At 32.0% G+C, this 23,090-nt stretch overlaps 1 protein-coding gene and 1 pseudogene across 1 annotated transcript in view; both read left to right on the top strand.

Moving 5' to 3' along the window:
* TBCK (TBC1 domain containing kinase) overlaps positions 1-23,090 on the top strand; it is a 226,077-nt gene that overhangs the window by 58,662 nt on the left and 144,325 nt on the right. Inside the window, exons 5-15 of the mRNA XM_063108114.1 lie at positions 22-163; positions 4,894-4,954; positions 6,203-6,264; positions 6,878-6,939; positions 7,902-8,050; positions 10,028-10,166; positions 12,043-12,142; positions 20,179-20,228; positions 20,395-20,524; positions 21,259-21,357; positions 23,015-23,077. Coding sequence (XP_062964184.1) covers positions 22-163; positions 4,894-4,954; positions 6,203-6,264; positions 6,878-6,939; positions 7,902-8,050; positions 10,028-10,166; positions 12,043-12,142; positions 20,179-20,228; positions 20,395-20,524; positions 21,259-21,357; positions 23,015-23,077 — 1,057 coding nt within the window. The remainder of the gene's footprint in view (positions 1-21; positions 164-4,893; positions 4,955-6,202; positions 6,265-6,877; positions 6,940-7,901; positions 8,051-10,027; positions 10,167-12,042; positions 12,143-20,178; positions 20,229-20,394; positions 20,525-21,258; positions 21,358-23,014; positions 23,078-23,090) is intronic.
* On the top strand, positions 4,542-4,765 carry LOC134386738 (U2 spliceosomal RNA; annotated as a pseudogene).

Here is a 23,090-nt window from a genome sequence, read left to right as displayed (position 1 = left end):
TATTTTAATATATCATTATAGGTATCCATCATACTTGGCACCCGAAGTTATTGCACAAGGAATTTTAAAAACCATTGATCATGTGCCAAGTGAAAAACCATTGCCTTCTGGCCCTAAATCAGATGTATGGTCTCTTGGAATCATTTTATTTGAGCTTTGTGTGGTAGGTATAAGGAAATATTAAACTAAGTTAAAAAATGAGTTTACTGGAATAATCTTTTTGGAGAAGAAAGTTGTTTGTTAATAAAATGGTTTTGCTCTACAAATTGATTAGATATGAGGAAAAAAGGCTCAATTCTCAATTGGACTTTTTAGAAAATCCTGTTTGATAATTAATTTGCATGTTTTTGGTATCTCTAGGAATGTTTACACTCTTTCCAAGCTTAAAATAATTACTAAACATGTACTAAACATTTTTAGAAATTCGAAAGTGTAAGCTAATATCGCTTACACTTTTTTATCTGTTTATGGTCTCTCTCCCCTCTGGTATTCTTTCCTCCTCAAATAACTTTTCCTCTCCTGTTCTTTTATATTTTCTATGAGACTCAATTTATATGTTGGCATTTTATGAGGCCTTCTGCAGATATCCTCTGTACTTGCAATGTATTAGGGTAAAGAGTAAGCTGCTCTTAGAAGGAGAGAACAAACGTAAGGATACTAGAGATGGGGGAAATGGAGTGGAGGGGGTTTGGGGAGTGATACATCAGGTAAAGGGCATAATGAAAAATCACGATTTTTAATAATGAATATGCTAATAATAGATGATAAAAAAAATTTTAAGGAATTAAAAATACAGTAACCCAAAAAACGTAGATGTTTTTCTCCCTTATGTAACAGTCTGGAGCAGGTAGGGTGGGCTGTAGCCTCACAATGTCATTCAGAAACCTAGGCATTGGGGATATCTCCACCATTCTCAACATCTGCTTTCCAAAGTTGTTCTCTTATTACCTTTTCTCACTAGAAGGGAAGGAGAGGAGTGAGTTTGGAATAACTGTCTTTAAGAAGATGATCTGCAAGTTACGAATATCAACAGTGTATGCTTTTCGTTACTGACAGTTTACTTATGTGGACACATCTAGGTACAAGGGAGGTTAGGAAATGTAGTCTTTAGCTGGATACCTACATGTTGAGAAAAAAGATGAGAATCAATTTGGAGGGACAACTAACAGTCTATTGATCCTACTTCCAAATACCTGCCACTGTTAAGTGCCCTCTCTTTTCTCTTCTCTTTCTATTATAGCATTTGTCACGTTTGTCTACTTTACTTGTACTATGCAGTCTTTTAAGACAGAAATTTTGATTATGCATCTATTGTTTCTGTCTTTCAAGGGATTTTCAAAGTATTTTGAAAATATTCCCTCATTGATCTTTACCCTCTCTGAGAATTAGGTTGACATTATTTTTTTTCATTTTGTGTATTTAAGAACTAATTCAATAGCAAAGGTATCAAACATAATTGTTAAGAGACAAACTTCTGTAGTCAGAGAGAACTGGGTCTGAATTCTGATGCTGCAAAGTATAGCTGTGTGACTTCAGGTAACTAACCTAACTTTGCAAGACTTGGGTTCCACTTCTATAAATAATAATAGTATCTATATTGCAAAGTTGTTGGAAAAATTAAATGAGGGAATGTATGTAACATACTTAGTACAGGGTATTGCATAGCAAACAGTCCATAAATGTTAGCTTTTATTAGTAATAATATTAAAATATTCAGAACATGGTAGCTTACACATTGGTACTGATTTTTCTGAGGGAAAATACCAGATTTTTCTGATCCTTTACTGTGCTTTGTCTGGACTATTTTATTTTTCTTTGGTATATAGTGATAATAAATCTTATTTTTGTTTAAAATCACAGCTTAAGTGAAAAATTTTATTGGAATTATGAATTGTGAAGTATATATAAGAAGGAATATGAACTATATAGCTTTTCCTTTTTATTACTATCATATATATCTAAACAATTTACAAGTAATGATCTGGGAATGTCTTACATTAGTAATTCAATCCAACAAATATTGATGAGTATTTACTATGTGTATAGCATCATGACAAATGCAAAGGGATAAAGTATGATTAAAACACATGATATGAGGGCTAATAATTTGACTAAAATCCATAAACATTGAAGATAAATACAGAGAGTTATGTGAATTCAAAGAATGGAAAGATTAATTCTATCTTAGGGGCTTCATGCCGTTTTAAGTGGTACTCAAAGTTTGAGCAGTCTAGCTTAAGGATGGCAGACTAAACATAAACTTGAATTGTCCTCCACTTCATCAAACCCTTAGATTTGATATAAAACATTAAGATATGAATGAATAACACACCAACAACTGACAAAGAGAACTCTTGATATACTAGAAATTGTAAGTAGATGGGAAAAAAGCCATACCAAAACCATTTTGCCAGGAAGCACTTGCCATATCAACTGAAAGTAAATACAGCTACTCTAACTCCACAAGTTTTCATCACCTAAAAAATGTGTATGAGAATTGTATATTAAAACATGAATGCATGTCCGTCCAAGAAACATGAAACATTTAGAGATGATTTTTATAATAAGAAAAGAAATGGAAGAATTTACACTATTAAAACTGCTTTAAGATAAATATATGTGTCCTTTAAAAGATAAAGGAAACAATTCTATTCATGAAATAATAATAGAAGCTATGAAACAAGAACAGTCACTGAAAAGAACAAGAACCAGAGTTTTAAGGAAAAAAATACTCAACTATTAAAATCACCTAACAAATCATAGGAAACTGGACAAACTGAAAGTAGATGAAGCTGAGTAATTCTCTCAAAATTTGGCACAAAGAGGTAAAGAGATTGAAACTATAAAAAGAGAAAGCAATGAAAAATATAAATAAAGTTTAAAATACAGAGAAGATAGATCCAGATGTTCCAATATCTGTCTTATAAAAGTATCAGAAGTAGAGAGTAAAATCCTCAGTTTGAAAAGACCTGCTTTCTTTGAAATGGAAAAAATATAAGCATACAAACAACAACAAGAAAAAATATCTGGACACTTTATAGTTACCTTCAGGGGATAACCAATAATGAAATAATGGGTAGCATTTATTGAGCACTTAGCAAGAGGCAAACAGTTTTCTAATCTCTTTACATTTGTTATCTCAACCAATTCTCACACAAGTCTTATATAGTTTATCTCATTATTATCTTCACAGATTAGGAAATTAGATACAGAGAGATTAAGCAACCTGTCTTAAGTTACACAGTTGTAAGTGGCTAAACGGATTTGAACCTATTCATCTGCCTCCAAAGCTGTACTCCTAACTAAAATAGTAAGCTGCCTTTGCTAAACTCTGTCTTTTTGAGTGTTCTTAAAACCTGTGAGAGAGAAAAGGCATATTACCTACAAAGAATGAGAATTAGTTTGACATTAGGCTTTTTTAACAATATAGATGGAAGAAAACAGTGGGACAATGCTATTAGTGTTGTGAAAGAAAATAATTTTAAATTTTGTTTTCTTTAATTTATGAAATTAATACTCAAGAATAAGACTGAAATAAATGAAGTATAGAATTTTGATGGACACAATGAAAAGATTACTGCTAGAGGGAATAATGTAGGCCAGAATAAACAAGGGTGTTTTTGATGTATTGCAACTAATCTAATTTAAGTACATTATGGTGGGTATGTGTGTGTGCATGTTTATGTGTGTGTTCACCACAGGGTAGATAAATAGTAAGCAAGTAGACTGAAAAGATATATTGGAGTCATATCCAAGGACATTTTGAATGTTTAATTGAGTTATTTATACTTAGTTATTTAAGGTATGACAGACTGCTGAAAGTTTTTATAATAAGATATTGATGAAATCAAACCTACAGTTTTAGAAGATTAATATGACAGTAGCGTAAAAGATTGAGAGAGAGAAGAACAGAAGCTTTTTTTCAATGATCTCTCATCCTGTAGTTCTGATCTCATGTGTTAATGTATTTTCCTCTCTATTAAAAAAAAAAAAAAAAGAGTCTCTCTTTTTCTCTACGAAAAGACTAGGCTATCTTCTTAAGTCTTCTACTTCTAAGTCTATTTAAAAGATCATATAAGTTTAATTTGTTTATAATAAGAGAAATGTAATAATAACCAATATTAATGAAGCATTATCTACATTATATAACCCTTGCCACTACCTGTGGGTATGTACAGTTAATATTACAAATTTACAGATGAGAAAAGTGAGGCTTAAAGTGGTTAAGTTATTTTCTGAAGTTGTATAATAGTTTGGTGGTAGAAGAGTTTGACTCCAGACTCCATACTGAGAAGCCTCCTGAGGCAAACTAATAAGAAAACAAAACATAACGTGTGCATCTTCAAAAAACATACCAGGTGTTAAGGGAGCACAAAGTTTGGTTGTCTGAAGTTATTGAGGAAAGGCTGTTGTGGAATGTTTCTCACTGGAGACAACAGACTATCTGAATTATGATATATAAGTGTTAGTTGGGTAGATGAAAGGATAATATGAATCTTTCCCAGGTGGCATCTTGGTCTCATAATAAAATAAGACTCCCCATCGCTTCTCGGCCTTTTGGCTAAGATCAAGTGTAGTATCTGTTCTTATCAGTTTAATAAAATAAGACTCCTGCTGGCCTGAATACCTCTAGACATCCAGTTATATGTGGGTCTCAAAAATGAACAATGCTTGAGATCAAACTAGAATGTAATGATCCTTAGATATATGAAATGTTTCAATGTTAAATTTTAGGCAACACTTTTTAAAATGTTATTTCACCAATATTTTTTTTGGTGGAGTTGACTTTAAAAATCAAAAAAAAAAAAAAAAATTATATGGAGGGGGGACAAAAAAAACTTCCATGGAAAAAAGATGTAAATATTAAGAATTTTCTTTTCCCATTTTATTTAGGGAAGAAAATTATTTCAGAGCTTGGATATTTCTGAAAGACTAAAATTTTTGCTTACTTTGGGTAAGTGTCATGTAATTGATTATCTTTCAACTATAAATATAATGTGCATTGAAGATGTATTCTGAAATATTGAATACACTGAAATTTTCTCACTTTCTTTAAGTTTCTAATGATCAGTGGTATTAACAGGACAGCTTAGGAAATGCCTTCTGAAATATTATAATAGAGCTTTCTTTATTCACTAAGGAATAACTTTGTGGAAATAATCTTAGCGTCATGATCTAGCCAAGTAAACTAGCTTGTGAAATCAAAATATGGGAATATAAAATTGTATTCTCTGTAGCAGTTTTCCTTCAGATGATGTATCTTAACTTTTAGGCTAATTTTTCTACTTGATGAATCATGTATAAATAATGACTCAGGAAGAATGTTTATTTTTCATTATAAAGGGTCACATATTTTTTCATGTATATAAATCCAAACATTTGTAATTTAAATTGATAAAAATTTGTGTAATCTACTTCAGAGTGGAATAAATAAGCATATGCTTGTGTGGTAATAAAGGAGAGAAAAACAGTGATAGACCACTTTATGTAAAAGGGTGACAGATTAGTGTACAGGTTAAGAAGGCTTACAAATAAGAATATGTACAGAAAAGTATTAACAAATATTGAATAATAATGAATTGTAAATAAAATTGCATAAAATTTTACCAAATTTAATTACAAGGATTGATAATATAGCTATTAAGGAGTCTTGGAGATTTCTAAATGTAGTCTACAGACTAAACTTATACTTTAAATTCCCAGAAAAAATTTGTATATTCTCCAAATTGCATGTGATAAGAAGAAATTAGTCTCATAATCATGAAAAAAGCAATAAAGCCCTCTCAAAAATTTATATACATGCAAGGGTACTTCAGAAAGTTCATGAAAAAATAGAATTAAGAGAGAATATGAATCTTTCTACGAACTTTTGAAGTACCCCTTGTGTGTGTGTGTGTGTGTGTGTGTGTGTGTGTGTGTGTGTGTGTGTGTGTAGGAAGAGAGAAAACCTTTACCTTCCTTCTGTCACTGCTTTATCTGACTATTTAAGCTGCTTTCAGTATCTGTCATTCAATTAATATTTAGTGTTCAAGATTCTTTATTTTTATCAAAACTTGTAAGGAAAGGTAACAAAATCACAAGCTTTTTAGTATTCCAAGTTCCAAAACTGCATTACGCTACATAAAAATTTGTGATCACTTCATTTCCCAAGTAATCTGATTAGAAAAGCAGCATTTATTTATGTAGTTTTTCTGTTTTGTAGACTGTGTAGATGACACTCTAATAGTCCTGGCTGAAGAGCATGGTTGTCTGGACATTATAAAGGTTTGTCATTAATCTGTGTCTTCATCCATTTGTGCTGCCCTAACACAATGCCTGCAGCTGGGGAATCTCTAAAGAACAAAAATTTATTTTCTCACATTTCTGGAGGCTGGAGGTCAAACATCAAGGTGCTGGCAGGTTTGGTTGTCTGGTGAGGGCTGCATCCTCTGGAGAAGAGGAACACTGTGTCCTCACAAGGGGGAAGAGCAAGCTAGGCAAGTGCCGCATAAAGCCTCCTTTACAGGTGCCTTAATCCCACTCACAAGGGTAGGAGCCCTTATGACCTAATCACTTATTAAAGGCCTCACTTCACATTAGCCATTAAGTTTCAATGCCTGAATTTTAGAGGGGACACATTCAAACAATAGCAATCTGTTCTGAAAATGTGTTTATTTTGCATACTTGGGATCCAATAGCAATCTATTTTAACACTATGCTTATTTTTCTTCAGGTATTTACTTTTTCACAGAACAACAAACTGATATAAATTTGCATCAGATCTAAATAAAGATTTTTTTGTTTTTAATCAAAACCTTCTAGAGTAGCAAACATTTGAGTAAAATATATTTCTAAAATGGATCGTTTTAAATAATTATTTTCTCTCTTTATTTACCAGGAGCTTCCTGAAAATGTGATAGATCTTTTGAAGAAGTGCCTTACCTTCCACCCTTCTAAGAGGTTGATATTGTTAAGGGTTTGGGATTACATTGAGATCCTTTACATATAAGCAGTTGATTATTTTTTTATTTGTTGTAATACTGATGTATTAAAGATATTTTCATATGTAATAGTACATAATTAATATTAGTATCATAACCGTGAGTAATTTAAGGCTTTAATTTTTTGCTAATAAAAGAAAAAGTTAAACTATGGTCAGAAAACTAACATATACCAAAAGAAATTGCTAGTTCATTTCCTGGCTTCCAAGTAGAAAATCAGCTAAACTGTGAAATGTAGATATTTCTAGAGCCAATAATAATATAGAGAAATGAGAACAAAAGTTTGTTGGCAATATGTATTATAGTAATGAGCTTGGATAAATGGTAAGGTAAGCTAAAATTGCTAATAATATAAAAGGATTCCTTAGAAGTTTTATTAATTTACTTTCAGTTGATAATGTAACTGTTAGTCATACAGCTATCCCTAAACTCCTTAAGTATATAGTATTTGAAAACAATGTATTCTAATTTGTCTTCAGAAAAAAACAACTTTATCAAGACATGTTAGGAAGAGAGGAATGGTATTAAAAGCATAGTTTTGGATGAGTATGCCACATTAAACTAAAAGGGTAGGAAGAAAACCCAAAAGGTATTATTAGTTTACATATTTATTATTTAATTAAAATATTCAGTAAAACAAGTGCTTGCTGGTTAGACTAAGTTAAAAATACAGAAGCTCTTATGGAATGACTTTTAATAGATCATGAGGTACAGAAAGTAAAAAATTTAGGTATTTACTCACATCAGTCATTTAATTGTTATATAAAGGTATACATCTAGACTCTGTCAAGGGAGCTTTATTATTTTCTGTTCTACTGAGGTATTTAAAACTTTTACCTATCCTTTTGCATGTGTGCCATTATGCTAGGAAATTTTTTATGATTTTCATTTATGCTCTGCATTTTAAATGTGTTTCTCAAGGCCAACCCCAGATGAATTAATGAAGGACAAAGTGTTCAGTGAAGTGGCACATTTATATACCCCCTTTACCAAACCTGCCAGTCTGTTTTCGTCTTCTCTGAGATGTGCTGAGTTAACTCTGCCTGAGGATATTAGTCAGTTGTGTAAAGGTAATGATAACTAAAACATAGACAATAATATGAATCTGTTTTTAAAGGAAGTATCCTGCTAATTTCAGTTTTGAAATTATCAACAGTAGATATTACAGTAGTGGGATTTTATGGATACTTTCTGGGAATTAAGAGATGATTCTGGAAGTGCTTAAAACATGACTGACCTAACATTTTAATTCTTTAAATTTAAGTTACTGATACTCTATATAACTTATTATGAATCTCTAAAAATTATGTCATTGATAGGACCGATCCATACCATTATATTTTTTATGTTGAAGAGAATATCAGCTTTTAGATTTTTATTCTTGAGTGAAGATTGCAACTTTCAAAGTGTGTGTATTTTAGTGATACCAGTAGGTTACCCTTACACTGAAAAGTTATCATGACATAAGTCGTGGCAGAAAATATTTATTAAACATTCATTTAATTAAATGTTTGAGTTTCTGCTATGTGGCACACACTGTAACTAACATCTTTGCCAAGTGGATGACAGACAGACATTTAGGTACACAATCATTATTATAAATGAAAATCAATATGAATATAGCACAGTGGAAGCACAGCAGAAGGGGCACCTAATTCTGTATGGGACATGGGGAAAGACTTCTCAGAAGAGGTAGCCATTGTCCTGAGAAGTAAGGGATGGGACAGTTTGTATTGGTTGCGTACCCAAGTGCTTTTTTCTACCCTATTCCTTTCCCATTATAGAGGGTAATATTTCCAATTCTCTCTCTCTAATATAAAAGGTGAGAATTCCAGATTTTCCTTTTTCTAGCTTCCCTGCTATAAGAAGTAGGCTTGTGAACTAGAGTTGGCTAATGGGATCCAAATGGAAGTCTTCTGGGCATAAGGGTTTCTTCAAGGAAAAAAATTTCTTTCTTGACAAGAAAGGCACTGCAACAGCAGTTCACCATGGTCTTCTCTTTTGAATGTAGGAAATGGGTCTATAATTTTAACAAGCTTGGGCCCTGAGCAACCCTGTACCTATGATTTAATTAGCAGATATGAATAAATGTCTTTATTATATAAGCCACTTTTAGTAGGATATTATTTTCAGCCAGGAGCATTCAGATCATTACAGAAGATGAATCAGAATCTGCCAGTCATGGCATACCTCCCCATGTGGAAGAAGGGAAATACGCAACTCCGGCCCATTCTAGTCATCCTGTTTCACATTCAGGCAGGGAAGCACTTGTGAGGATCACAGTCCAGTGGCAGTCTTACTAAAAGATTGAGACTTAATCATAGGACTATAGAATCTCCATGCCTTACCACCACATAGAAGGCTAGAGCTGGCTGGAACTGAGTTGTTTTCCTCCCCCCAGGTTTAGGTTCTGATTAATATCCCAGCAAGTTAGGCTCTGACTAAATAGTTTCTCCTATGGGCAGGCCTTTTTAAGAACAGAGTGCTTGGCATGTTTCAAAGTAATTCCTTTTCCTCCTTCCACTGCGAAAAGCACGAGGGCATTTTTCTCCAGTATTTACTGTTAGAATCTGGTCAAACTGAAGGCAGAACTTACAAAAGTGAGTCCCCCCCCTTTTTCCCCATGACTAGGTCCCCCTGGAGTTTTTAACTCTCAGACTTGTCCACACTGAGCCTCCAGCAATGCATCAACTGTAGTTCAAGTTTTCCTACCCAGGCACTGGTTCTTGAGGTGTTTTTCTGCTTATGAGTCTCTGCTCCAGGAAGTTGTGACTCCTTGTATTCTCCTGTATATCTCACTAATCTTGGGGGTAGCAGTTTGTCCTGTGCCTTCACATCTCTTTCAGATCCAAGAATTGTTTATTTTTCTGTCTGTTAAGCTATTTACTTGTTAGAATGGACTGGTGACTTCCAAGCTCCTTGTGTACAGAACCCCAAACTAGAAGTCTGTTCTTTAATTTTCAATTTTTTTTTAAGAAAGGCAACTAATTGTCAGTTGACTTTTAATAAAAGCAAAAAATGTAATTGCTATGATTTGTCATTAATAGATATACACAGTGATTACCTGGCAGAAAGATCTATTGAAGAAGTTTATTACCTTTGGTGTTTGGCTGGAGGTGACTTGGAGAAAGAGCTGGTCAACAAGGAAATCATTCGATCCAAACCACCTATCTGCACACTCCCCAAGTAAGGAAGGAAAACTTCTCTTGGAAATGAAAATGAAAAATATATATATCTGGTAATAAATAACATTTTTTTTAAAGTTTCTTTTTTTGGTAGACATCCCAACTGATTATGGGAGTCAATTGAAAGTCAACGTCAATGCCTCGTTCAATTGGGCAGTCTTTCTAATTGCAGAGTTCCCATCAGCATTTTTTTTATTGTTTTTAATGAATGTTGTCTTTTAATAAATAATTTGCTTTATGATCTATTTGAAGTGTAGGAAATGAAGAGAACACCTCCACCTGTTCTTATGTGGCCTTTGGATCTATCTAGGAGCCAAATTGACAAGAGGCAGATTAACAAAGAAAAGCACATGGATTTTATTAGTTTTACATGTACATGGGGATCTGCACATGAGAGCAAAGTCCAAAGAAGTGGCCAAAGCAACATGCTTTTATACTTATTAGACAGAGAACAATAAATATGTGAAGAAAGGACAGGACAAAGAGGATCTGGGTAGGGGTAGTACATTCTAGAGGAGTCACTAGGATATATATCAAGAGAGACAATGGTTACTTTAGAGAATTAATTTATTCAGGGCTGTTGCCGTACCAAATCCCAGCCTCCAGTAATAAGGAATATTCTCTAACCCCTGCACACAGAAGGCACTCCTCCCAAAAGAATCTTTATGGCTTGCTACATGAAGGAAAAGACAGGTCAGCTAGGCTTTTTCTAAAACTACAATTTCTTCAGTGTTTCACCTTGAAATAATCAATATACCAATTGAGCATATTTTGAGATGGCACATCCTTCACTCCTTTAGAAGTAAAGTTAGTATTATGGAACATCTTGTAATAATTGATGTTAAAGAAAAGTATACAAGTCAGAATATTCAAGACAGTTAATAAACTAGGCCAGTGTGCCTATTTTGAAGAACTATGTTTTTTTTCCCAAATATATTTGTAAATGGAAACTAACTCTGTGCTTCAGTGCATGTCCTAGAGATCATCACTGTACTTAGTCATAGTTGAGAAAAATCTGGAAAACTGCATAAGATACCATGCTGCAATTAGACTGGAAGTTAAATAACTCTACAGCCCTAAGGACCAAAGTTGTCATTACTATAACATCACTATTCATATTTATTCATAAAAATATACACATGAATTTCTTCAGCTTCTACCAGTGATTTAAAATTTTTAATTTTAGACTTTAGGACTTAGATTTGATCATTGTAGGTAACTGTAGGAATTATCTGCTTGTTTTTTTCTTTTTTCTTCATTTGCTAACTTTTTAGGTTAATTATTTGGATAGGCTACTAGTTTTCTACTCTTTTTCCCTCTTAAACTGGTTTTTAGTATTAAATTCAATTGTGCTGGTCATACATTGAATCAAGTAGAAAATCAGGAAAGAAAATGATGGAAATTCCATGAAGAAATGGTGTGAAGGATATATAGATTCTTAAAAGTAATCCTCTGAAATTCTAAACAATTTTCATGCATTTGGTATTCAATATTCTTTCTCCTGAGAGGTTGTCACCCAATGTTCTTTTTTTTTTCTTTTCTTTATCATTTTTCACCCAAATAAACTTTCTCAGGAGCACATTTGAATACTATTAAGATAATAATTTTAGCACTGAACTTGCATGAGCAAAGAGTTGCAAATGATGCCTTGTATTTCTTTATACTATATTCATACCAACTCAAGAGATATCTAAAAATGAGACTTCTTTGGACAAATTTCAACCAGCAGTTACATTTTTTTATTAATCACCTAGTCTAAAATTTACTTCTTTCTTGATGAAAGAATTGATGACTTAGAATAAATTTTATTTTCTAGAAGAAATAATAAATTGGATTTTGTATTCTTATTATAATTATTTTTTAAAATCTCTTTTCAGTTTTCTATTTGAAGATGGTGAAAGTTTTGGGCAAGGTCGAGATAGAAGCTCGCTTTTAGATGATACCACTGTGACATTGTCACTATGCCAGCTAAGAAATGTAAGAATGATGTTTTGGCAAATTTGCTTTAGATTTTTTTTTAACTAAAACCTTACAGATACACATGAAGCCTTGTATTCCTCCCTGATTTCCTAAAATATGGGAGAGTTTCTGTAAGATATATGCCCCAGAGTGGAATTGCTGGAAAACAAAACCTATACAACTTCAACTTTAATGTGTATTGTCTGAATGTTCACAAAAATGATTTTATCTCTTTATCTTTTCACCATCATTGGATAAGTGTTCTTATTTCTCCACTTACTTGGCAACACTTCATATTATCAAATTTTATAAATTTTTTTGTTAATTTAATGTTATAGATTGGTATTTTGCTATAATACTAATTTTTAATTCCCTGATTTGTAGTACTACTGTGAATCTCTTCACATTTTTTAGCTGTTGTCTTACTTCTTCTGTATGTTACTAGTTCATATCTTTTGTCAGTTTTTCTGTTGAGTGATTTCTTATTGATTTGAGGACTTTTAAAAATATATTCCAGATATTACTTCTTTGTTGGCTATGTTTATGTGAATATCTTCTAGTCTGTGGCTTTTCCTTTAACTTTCTGATGGTGTCTTTTAATAAACAGGATTGTAAATTTTTATCAGTGTTTTCCTTTATAGGTGAGTATATTTCATTTGGTATATTTTGCTTGTTGTAACTTGTTTAAAGTTATACGAAGAGTAGAAATTTTTTTTCTGTATTTTCTTCTAAAAGATTTGAAGAATTTTTTTCCACATTTAATTCTTTAATGTACCTGGAATTTATTTTTGAGTAAATTATGAGGAAGGTATCCAATATCATATTTCATTGATAAGAAATAATCCCTTGTCTTAGTAACATTTATTGAATAGTTTATTCTTTGCTTTTTTGATCTGTACTGTCCACTTTTTGGAATAAACATGGAGATATGTTTTTGGGCTTTTGTATTCTGATCTGTTGGCCTATTTGTCTAACCTTAGCTGATACCATGCTGTTTTAATCCATAGTTTTGTTTGAGATCTTGATGTCTAGCAAGAGAAGATCCTCAATTAATTGTCCTCAAAATAGAGTAGGAATACTTTAACATGTTGTTTTACTAGCTGATTTTTATAGTTATCTTATGAGTTTCATAAAACAACTTATAGGATTTTTATTGAATTGCATTTTCTTTATAGGTAATATTTTAGAGAACGGATATCTTTAAAATATGGAGTCTTATTTCTTGAACATGCTATAGATATGCCATTTATTTGTCTTATTTTATGTCAATTTTCTTCTTAATGTCTGTGGATCAGTTATCAGATTTATTCCTAAGGTATCTTATTTTTGCTCTTGTAAATAGAATGTTTTAGGGTCAGCAAGGGAACACAAGTTCTCAGGGAGCCTTTTTCTTTCATATATGTATGTATGTATTATATGTATGTGTAATTTTTGTAATTAATAGACTTTATTTTTTGGAGTACTTTTAGGTTTACAGAAAAATTGAGCACAATGTAGAGTTTCCATACAGCTCCTCACTACACAGCTTCACCTGTTAACATTTTGCATTAGTGTAGTACATTCCTTACAATTGACAAATCAATATTGATACATCATTATTAAATAATGTACATAGTCTACTTTAGGGTTCACTTTTTCTGTTGTATAGCTCTGTGAGTTTGACAAATGTATAATGTCATATATTCACCATTACAGTTTCTTTTTTTTTTTTTTTAATTTTATTTTGTCGATATACATTGTGGTTGATTATTGTTGCCCCTTACCCAGACCTCCCTCCCTCCTTCCTCTCTTCCCTCCCACCCAACATTGTCCTTTCTGTTTGCTTGTCGTATCAACTTCAAGTAATTGTAGTTGTTATATCACCATTACAGTTTCAATGCTCTAAAAATCCCCTGTGCCCCACCTGATTATCCCTCTTCTCCATCCCACTCCCACACCACCCCAGATCCCCTGGCAACCACTGTTCTTTTCATTGTCTTCATAGTTTTGCATTTTCCAGAATGTCATATACTTGGATACATATGTAAATAGCCTTTTTCGATTGGCTTCTTTCACTTAGCAATATGCATTTAAGGTATCTTTATGTCATTTCACATCTTGAGGCTCATTTGTTTTTATTACTGAATAATATTCCATTGTGTGGATGTGCCACAGTTTATTCGTTTACCTAGTGAAGGACATTTTGGCTGTTTCAGATTTTTGGCAGTTATAAATAAAGCTGCTACAAAAAATTCATGTGCAAGTTTTTGTGTGGACATATGTTCTCAACTCATTTGGATAAATACCTAGAAGTGCAATTACTGGATTGTAGGAAACTGGCAAACTGTCTTCCAAAGTAACGTACCATTTGCATTCCCCACAGCAATAAGAGAGAGTTTCTGTTGCTTCAGGTAGTAGATTTGTCAATGTCCACAAAGTAATTTGCTGGAATTTTGACTGGGATTGCATTGAATCTGTAGATCAAGTTGGGAAGAATTGACATCTTAGCAATACTGAGTCTTCCTACTTATGAACATGGAATATCTCTCCATTTATTTGTATTTTATTTGATCTCTTTCATCAGAGTTTTGTAATTTTTCTCATATAGATTTCGTACATACTTTATTAGATTTATACCTCAGTATCTCTCTCTCTCTCTCTTTCTTTTTTTTGGTGCTAATGTAAATGGTGCTGTGTTTTTAATTTCAAATTCCATTTTTTTATTGCTCATATATAAGAAAACTATCAATGTTAGTACATTAACAATGTATCCTGCAACCTAATTATAATCACTAATTAAATTTCAGGAGGTGGATTTTGCATTTTTGTTTTTCTTTTCTGATTGTTTGGGATTTTTCTTACATAAACAGTCATATCATTTGTGAACTAAGACTTTTGTTACTTCCTTCCTAATCTGTATACCTTTTCTTGTCTTATTGTATTAACTAGGACTTCCAATATAATGTTGAATACAAGTGGTGAAAGGGTACGTCCTTGTCTTGTTCCTGATCTCAGCAGAAAAACATGCAATTTTTCACCATTAAGTATAATATTAGCTGTATGCTTTTGTATATGTTCATTATTGGAATGAGGAAGTTCCCCTCTATTCTTATTTTTCTGAGAGTTTTTACCAAGATGTTAGATTTTGCTGAGAGTTTTAATCAAGATGTTGGGTGTTGGATTTTGTCAAATGCTTTTCTGCATCTGCTGATATGATCATAGGATTTTTTTTTCTTTAACCTGTGGACGTGATTGATTATGTCAATTTATTTTTGGGTGTTGAACCACCCTTGTATACCTGAAATAGAATTCACTTGTGGTTGTGGTGTATAATTCTTTCTACACATTATTTGGATTCAAATGCGAACATTATTTTGAGGATTTTTGTATCATGCTCATGAAAGTTATTGGTCTGCAGTTTTTCTTCCTTGAATTGTTATTGTCTATTTTGGTATTAAGGTAATGCTGTCCTCAGAAAAGTGAGGTAGGAAGTCTTCCCTCTGCCTCTGTTTTCTGGAAGACATTGTTATAATTTCTTCTTTAAGTGTTTGGTGTTATTCACCAGTGAGCTCATATTGTGCTTCTTCTGTTAAGGAAGGTTATTAATTATTGATTCAATTTCCCTGATAGATATGGGTCTGTTCAGATTTTTGTGTGAGTTTTCGGAAATTGTATCTTTCAGGGAATTGGCACATATCGTAATTGTCCTTGCTTAGATATCTGCTTTGTTTGAAATTAATACAACTCTTTCAGCTCTCTTTTGGTTATTGTTAGAATGGTATATCTTTCTCCACCCCTTTACTTTTAATCTATCTGTGTCTTTATATTTTAAATGAGTTTGTTGTACACAATGTATAGTTTGGTCTTGTTTCTGTATCCATACTGACAGTTTTGGTCTTTTAATTGGTGTATTTAGACTTCATATTTAAAGTGATTATTGATAAATTAGATTGATGTCTACCATATATTAACTGGTTCCTTTGTTGTCCTGCTGCTGCTGCTGCTCCTTCTTCTTCTTCTTCTTTGCTCTTTTTCTGCTTTCTCTGGTTTTAATTAAGCATTTTACATGATTCTGTTTTCTCTTCTCTCTTGGCATATCATAGTTCTTCTTAAATACTTTTTAGTCTCTGCCTTCGAGTTTATAATATAGACTCACAAATAATATATTCACTTTCACTATGCTTCCAGATAGTACAGATATTCTATAATAGTGTATTCCCAGTTCCTTCCTCCCATCCCTTAGTACATTTCTGTCAGTAATTTCACTTATCTATTGGGTAATACTAAATAAACTGTTGCTATTATTATTTGGAACATACTTTTATCTTCTACATCAGTTAAGAATAAGAAAAATAAAAGAGATATTTTCCTTCATTTGTTCCTTCTCTAAATTCTAACTCTTCCTTTCTTTAGATAGATTCAAATTTTTCACCTATATCATTTTCCTTCCCCCTAAAGAATATTTCTTGTAAGGCAGGTCTGCTGGCAACAAATTTCCTCTATTTTTGTTTGTCTAAGGAAATCTATTTCTCCTTTACTTTTGATACAGAATTGTAGGTTGGTGAGTGTTTTTCTTTCACTACTTTCTTTTCCTATTTTTCACTATTTCCCTTTCTTCATTTCTTCCTTGCATGCTTCCTTTTTTTTTTTTTTTTTTTTTTTTTTAGGAGAAATCCAATGGAATTCTTATTCTTGTTCTTCTATAAGTAAGATACTTTTCTTTCCCCTGACTTCTTTCAAGATTTTCTCCTTGTCTTTCATTTTCTGCAGTTTGAATATGATACGCCTAGGTGTATATTTTTGGTATTTACACTGCTAGTGTTTATTCTCAGAGCTTCCTGGATCTTTGATTTGGTGTCTGATTAATTTTGGAAATTTATCAGTTACTATTATTTCAAATATTTATTCTCTTTCTTTCTTTCTTCTTCTGTTATTCCTATTACATGTATATTACACCTTTTGTAATTGTCTCACAGTTCTTGAATATCCTGTTCTGGTTTTTGTTTTTTTTTTTTTTTCATTCTTTTCTTCTCTTTGCTTTTTAGTAGGGGTTTTTTTGTTTGTTTGATTTTTGTTTTGTTTTTTTTGCATGGTACAAATTTTATTTGAAATGCTTCATGAAAGGTGATATATGGCAGAAATTCTTATTTTTGCATGATATTTATCTTTTTATTTTTTATTTTAAATATTCTTATGTACACATATTTATGAGGTACAGAGCTGACTATCAGTATTTGTGTACAGTATGTGATGATCAAATCATTATTATTAGCATGTTCATCATTACAAATCATAATTACTTTTTGTGACCCTTACCCAATTACTTCCTATTTCCCCTCTTCCTCCCCCTTTCCCACCTCTAGTAACTATAGGTCTGTTCTCTCCTTCTGAAAATTCAACATTTTATTATGGTCTTTCTTTGTTTCTTAGTTCCCACTTATGAGTGAGGACATGAGGTATTTCTCTTTCTGTGCCTGGCTTATTTCTCTTCACATAATTTTCTCCAAGCTCATCCATGTTGCTTGAATGGAAGAATTTCATTCTTTTTTATGGTTGTGTAGTATTCCACTGTGTATATATACTATGTTTTCCTTAGCTAGTTGTGTGCTGATGGACATTTAGATTGGTTCCATGTGTTGGCTATTGTAAATAGAGCTGCAATGAACATGGGAGTGCAGGTATCCCTTCAACATGATGATTTCCATTCCTTTGGGTATAGACCCAGAAGTGGGATTGCTGGATCATATGGTAGTTCTATCTATAGTTGTTTGAGAAGCCTCCATACTGTTTTCCATAGTGGCTGTACTAATTTACAGTCCTACCAGCAGTGTAGAAGAGTTCCCTTTTCTCCACATCCTCACCAACATTTATTATTCTCAGTCATTTTGATAATAGCCAGTCTAGCTGGGATGAAATGATATCTCAATGTGGTTTTGATTTGCATTTCCCTGATGATTAGTGATGTTCACCATTTTTTCATGTATCTGTTGGCCATTTGTATGTCTTCCTTTGAAAAATATCTAGTTCCTTTGCCAATTTTTTAATTGGGTTATTTGTTCTTTTACTGTATAATTGGTTGAGTTCCTTGTATGTTATAGATATTAATCCCTTGTCAGATGTATGCTTTGCAAATATTTTCTCCCATTCACTATGTTGTCTTTTCACTCTGTGGATTGTTTCCTTTGCTGTGCAGAAGCTTTTTAGTTTAATATAATCTCATTTGTTTATTCTTTCTTTTGTTGCTTCTGCTTTTGGGGTCTAATTCATAAAGTCTTTGCCCAGTCCTACATCCTGAAGTGTTTCCCCTATGTTTTCTTCTGGGACTTTCATAGTTTCAGGTCTTACATTTAAGTCTTTAATACATTTTGAGTTGATTTTTGTATATGGCAAGAGGTATGGGTCTAGTGTCATTCTTCTACACATGGATATCTTGCTTTCCCAGCACCATTTACTGAAGAGGCTGTCTTTTTCCCAATATACATTGGGAACATACTTCTTGGCACCTTTGTCAGAGATCAGTTGGCTGTAATTACTTGGGTTGATTTCTGGGTTCTCTATTCTGTTCCATTGGTCCATGTGTCTGTTTTTATGCCAGTACCATCTTGTTTTGGTACCTATAGCTTTGTAGTATAATTTGAAGTCAGGTAGTGTAATGCCTCCAGTTTTATTTATTTATTTATTTACTTTTTGCTCAGGATTGCTTTGGCTATTCTGGGTCTTTTGTTGTTCCAGATGAATTTTAAGATTTTTTTTTTCTATTTTTGTGAAGAAAATCATTGGTATTTTGATGGGGATTGCATTGAATCTGTAGATCACTTTAATTCTACTGTCTCAATTCCTTTGTAGTTCTACTTTTGAAATTTAGAATACTTTTTTCTATAATTATTTAGAAATGTTAATTTGCTAATTTTTAAAATAATATAGAAAGCAAATAATAATTTTCATCTTAAATGTTTCTATGTATTTTCGCCCTTTTTTATCCTTAATGTGCTAAATTTTTAATTAGAAAAGACAAACAAAAGATATTTATGATATCTATAACATTCATGATAGTACAAGCTAAATTTTAACAAGCTGTATGTACTAATAATGCCATAAAGTTTGGCAATATTTTATTTCTTTTCTTAAAATTTTAATCTATGAACGAAATTCCTAGAGATTTAAATGTAAATGCATAGCACATCAATTTTAAGAGAAGAGTTAGACGTAAATCCAGTTTTCCAAATTCTCGGTGTTGGGTAAAAGATTTTTCTTTGACTTTTAAAGTTCTGGGAATAACTTACATGGATGGACAACGACTCTAATCACAGAAGATCAGTGCTGGCTACATGCAGAGCTTGAACTTTTTTGTTAATCCCCTTAGGAGCAGATACTCTGCCTTCAAGTTGGAAGTTGAAGAGCAGAGCAGCAGGCAGGATGGCATTAACTTTAATCACCCTGCTTAGGATATGGTTAGGATTATACTTTACTGCTGCTTGCCCACTAACGTTTTTGAAGAATACCTGTAATCCTGGCAATGTTATTAGTTGGAGCAACATATATTATAAAGATTTAAAAGAAAAAAATCATTAATTAAATTTTGTCAGTTTATATATGTTCAAAGTATGCTATGAGAAATTTTTTAGAATCCTTTTATTAGCACTTTTACTTTTGACTTAGTTTGTATTATGCCAAAGCAAAAGTAAATCTGACTTATTAATCGATATATATAAAAAGAGTACTTCTTAAGTCTTTCTTCATATGATTTAAAAATATTTTATCTATTTATTAAGAATTATACTAATGTTAGTAATTCTGAATTGTGTTTAGAAAAATATTATGATAGGTGTCTGATTTATGAACAATACTTAGAGGTAAAAAAAAAAAATGAAAGCTATTTTTTATAGTTAAATCTTAATCAGTAGGGGCATAGTATGTTTTCATGTTTATGATAAGAACTAATTGTTAGATTCTATTTTATACTTTTCTTGATACCTTTATAAACTTATAATTTTTATCTTACTTTTCTTTTTAAATGCAAATCAGTGTTTCTGCCTAAGATGTTCATACATAAATACTTGTCTTTAAATTTTCAGAGATTAAAAGATGTTGGTGGAGAAGCATTTTACCCATTACTCGAAGATGAGTGAGTATATATAGTCTCATTTTACTTTCTTTTTCTGTTGGGTTTGTAAGAAGTTTGTACACTTTTTTAAAAAGTGATTTCTAAATAGAATATAAAACATTTTGTTTTGTTGATTAAAATTTTGTACCTTTTGTCAATTTTTTTTGCTTTTGTTTCTCTTTTATAGCCAGTCTAATTTACCTCATTCAAATAGCAATAATGAGTTGTCTGCAGCTGCAACTCTCCCTTTAATCATCAGAGAGAGGGACACAGAGTACCAACTAAACAGGATTATTCTCTTTGATAGGCTGCTAAAGGTAGGAATTCTAATGTATAAAATGTTAATAGTCCATATGCAATTCTTTCTCTTTTTTTTAAATTTCATTGGTAATTCTTAGGGAATCTTGATATCATGGGAAGACTACTTTTTATGACCCATCTTTTCCAGTTAACTTTCATCAGTTTTAAAAATGGTACATGTTCACAGTAAGTAAAATTAAAAAGTAAAAACAAGATGCAGAAATATATGCAAAATCATGTACACAAAGGAACAATATCTTAACTTTTTAAAGACTTAAAAAATAGGAGAAAGTATCAATATTGAAAAAAAGAAATGGATAAAGTACATAGCACAAATACAATTAGTCAGTAAATCTTTTTAAATTTTCATCTTCACTAGGAATGAAAAAATGCAAATTAAAATAAGGTTTGTTTGCATTCTAAATTAGCAAAGTTAGCAAAGGTATACTGAGATTGGAACTCTCATTCTTTTAGAGTAAATGTGAATTGAGTAAAACAAAGAGGAAGTTTTAAAAAATAAGTAGAATCAGCTCCTCTTTTTGATTGTATTATACGAGTTTTGCAAGGGGTTAGGGACCCATTCCACTGCTTATTTATATGTATTAATAACTCTACACACAGTAATTGCAGATACTTAGAAATTTACTGCAGGTCATTTCATCTTTAACACTAGTATATTCAGAACTATCTAGACTAAAAGATGGCACTTGATGATTTGAGACCTTTTTTTATTTCTTTCTTCATATCATAGGCTTATCCATACAAAAAAAATCAAATCTGGAAAGAAGCAAGAGTTGACATTCCTCCTCTTATGAGAGGTTTAACCTGGGCTGCTCTTCTGGGAGTTGAGGTAAAAAAGAAAAGAAAAGCTAATTAACAGTACTAAGAGAAGGTGAACAGCAATAGTGCTTTCTGAATATATATTTTTCAAGTTAGTGAAATGTGAGTAAAATGGTAAAATGTGAGTATTGGCATACTTGGTAATTTTAAGTGGAACGAATACAGGAAAAAATCGAATAGATAATTCAAAGTGTGTTAGATTTATGGTGTTTAATATTTTATTGAATGATTCTTAGAGAAAAATATCTTGATTATTATTTTAAAATCAGAGAATATTTTTAAAATATATATCAGTTACAAATGGGTAGTAGCCCTGCTTATAATGTATAATTATTTTGCAATATGATTACCTACATATAAGTTGTTTTGTGTAAGTCTGAGGAAATCTTTCAGTCCAATTTGTGCCTTGTCAAAATTACTAACATAATTTAGTGGTTTTTGGTACACCTATTCCTCCTTGACCATGCTGCCAAAAGAAAAAGCTACTTTGTCTTCTACAATACTTTTATCTATGACACTGAGAAAAGGAAGGGTGTCACAAAATTATTAGGCTGACTTGCAGTACTAACAGAAAACTCTGATGACAGCAATCATGATAATGGGCCAAATCTCTGCCAGTTTTTTTCATCTTCTATCAATTTCTTTGTCATCCTATCTTCCTGTATTCTCTTACAGATATCTATCACCACACTCCTTTTTTTTTAATTCCCTCAGCTATTTTGGGTCTTTTTCAACTCTGTTGAAAGAATTTCCTTTCTTCATTCCTGATTCCCTTGAGAATGAGAGTCTAAGAATACCTTTGAATTTGATTGGTTACTTTACAAGAATGCCTATTGTTCCATAGCACACATTAATCATTATAATTGTAGAATCATATAATGTGAAAGTCCAAGATGACTGATGTCAGGTTGTTCAAATCTCTCATTAAATAGATGTCCCAAAAAAGTTGATATAGCAAATAATGACAGAGTTTAAACCCAGATTCCTGGCTCTGTCTCTACCATGATGGTAAGCCAGAATAATAAGAATTTTTTCATGCTTGGTCCTTTAGAACATGACCAAAATTTGAAGTAATTTATTCAGTTATTCCTTCTGTACCAGTATAACTGAAAAATATAAATGACCCCTTTAGTCCCTAATAATTCTATAATTACATGATATCCACTCTTTAATTTACCCCAAACTTTTGTTTTCTGGTGCAAAACTACCACTCTTTTGAACAATTTTATTTTATTTTTGCTTTCATTACCAGCTAACAAGAAAATTTCTTGTAGGACAACCCCTCGCCACACACACAAAAAATTGTATTTCTTCATGAAAGTTGCTATTTATGAGATAACAATGAATAGAGAACAACAAGGTAATGTTGCGTTGTGGAGGCTGGGAGGTTGACTAAGCATGCTCACTAGCTAAGTGACTCATCCTGGTGGATGTAATTCATGGGTCTGCCTCAGCAAAATGGCAGACTATCACTTATCACAGATCGTCATCACAGATTGCCAAAAATGTAGAGAACTTTTCTTGAGGTATACCTTGGGTTTGAATGTGCCTATCTGTAGTTGGGTAGGTTTTCAAAGATCAATATTTATAAGAAATAGACTTTTCCTATATTATCAATTTTATTAAGGATATGATGAATTAATAGATCTTCTCTTATTTTTTTGCAGGGGGCTATTCATGCCAAGTATGACTCAATTGATAAAGACACTCCAATTCCTACAGACAGACAAGTATGATTTAGAT

Source organism: Cynocephalus volans, chromosome 9, assembly GCF_027409185.1.
Source record: "Cynocephalus volans isolate mCynVol1 chromosome 9, mCynVol1.pri, whole genome shotgun sequence".
Taxonomy (NCBI): Eukaryota; Metazoa; Chordata; class Mammalia; order Dermoptera; family Cynocephalidae; genus Cynocephalus; species Cynocephalus volans.
The sequence above is the reverse complement of the archived record's forward strand: the minus strand, read 5'-3'. Positions and strand labels throughout refer to the sequence as shown.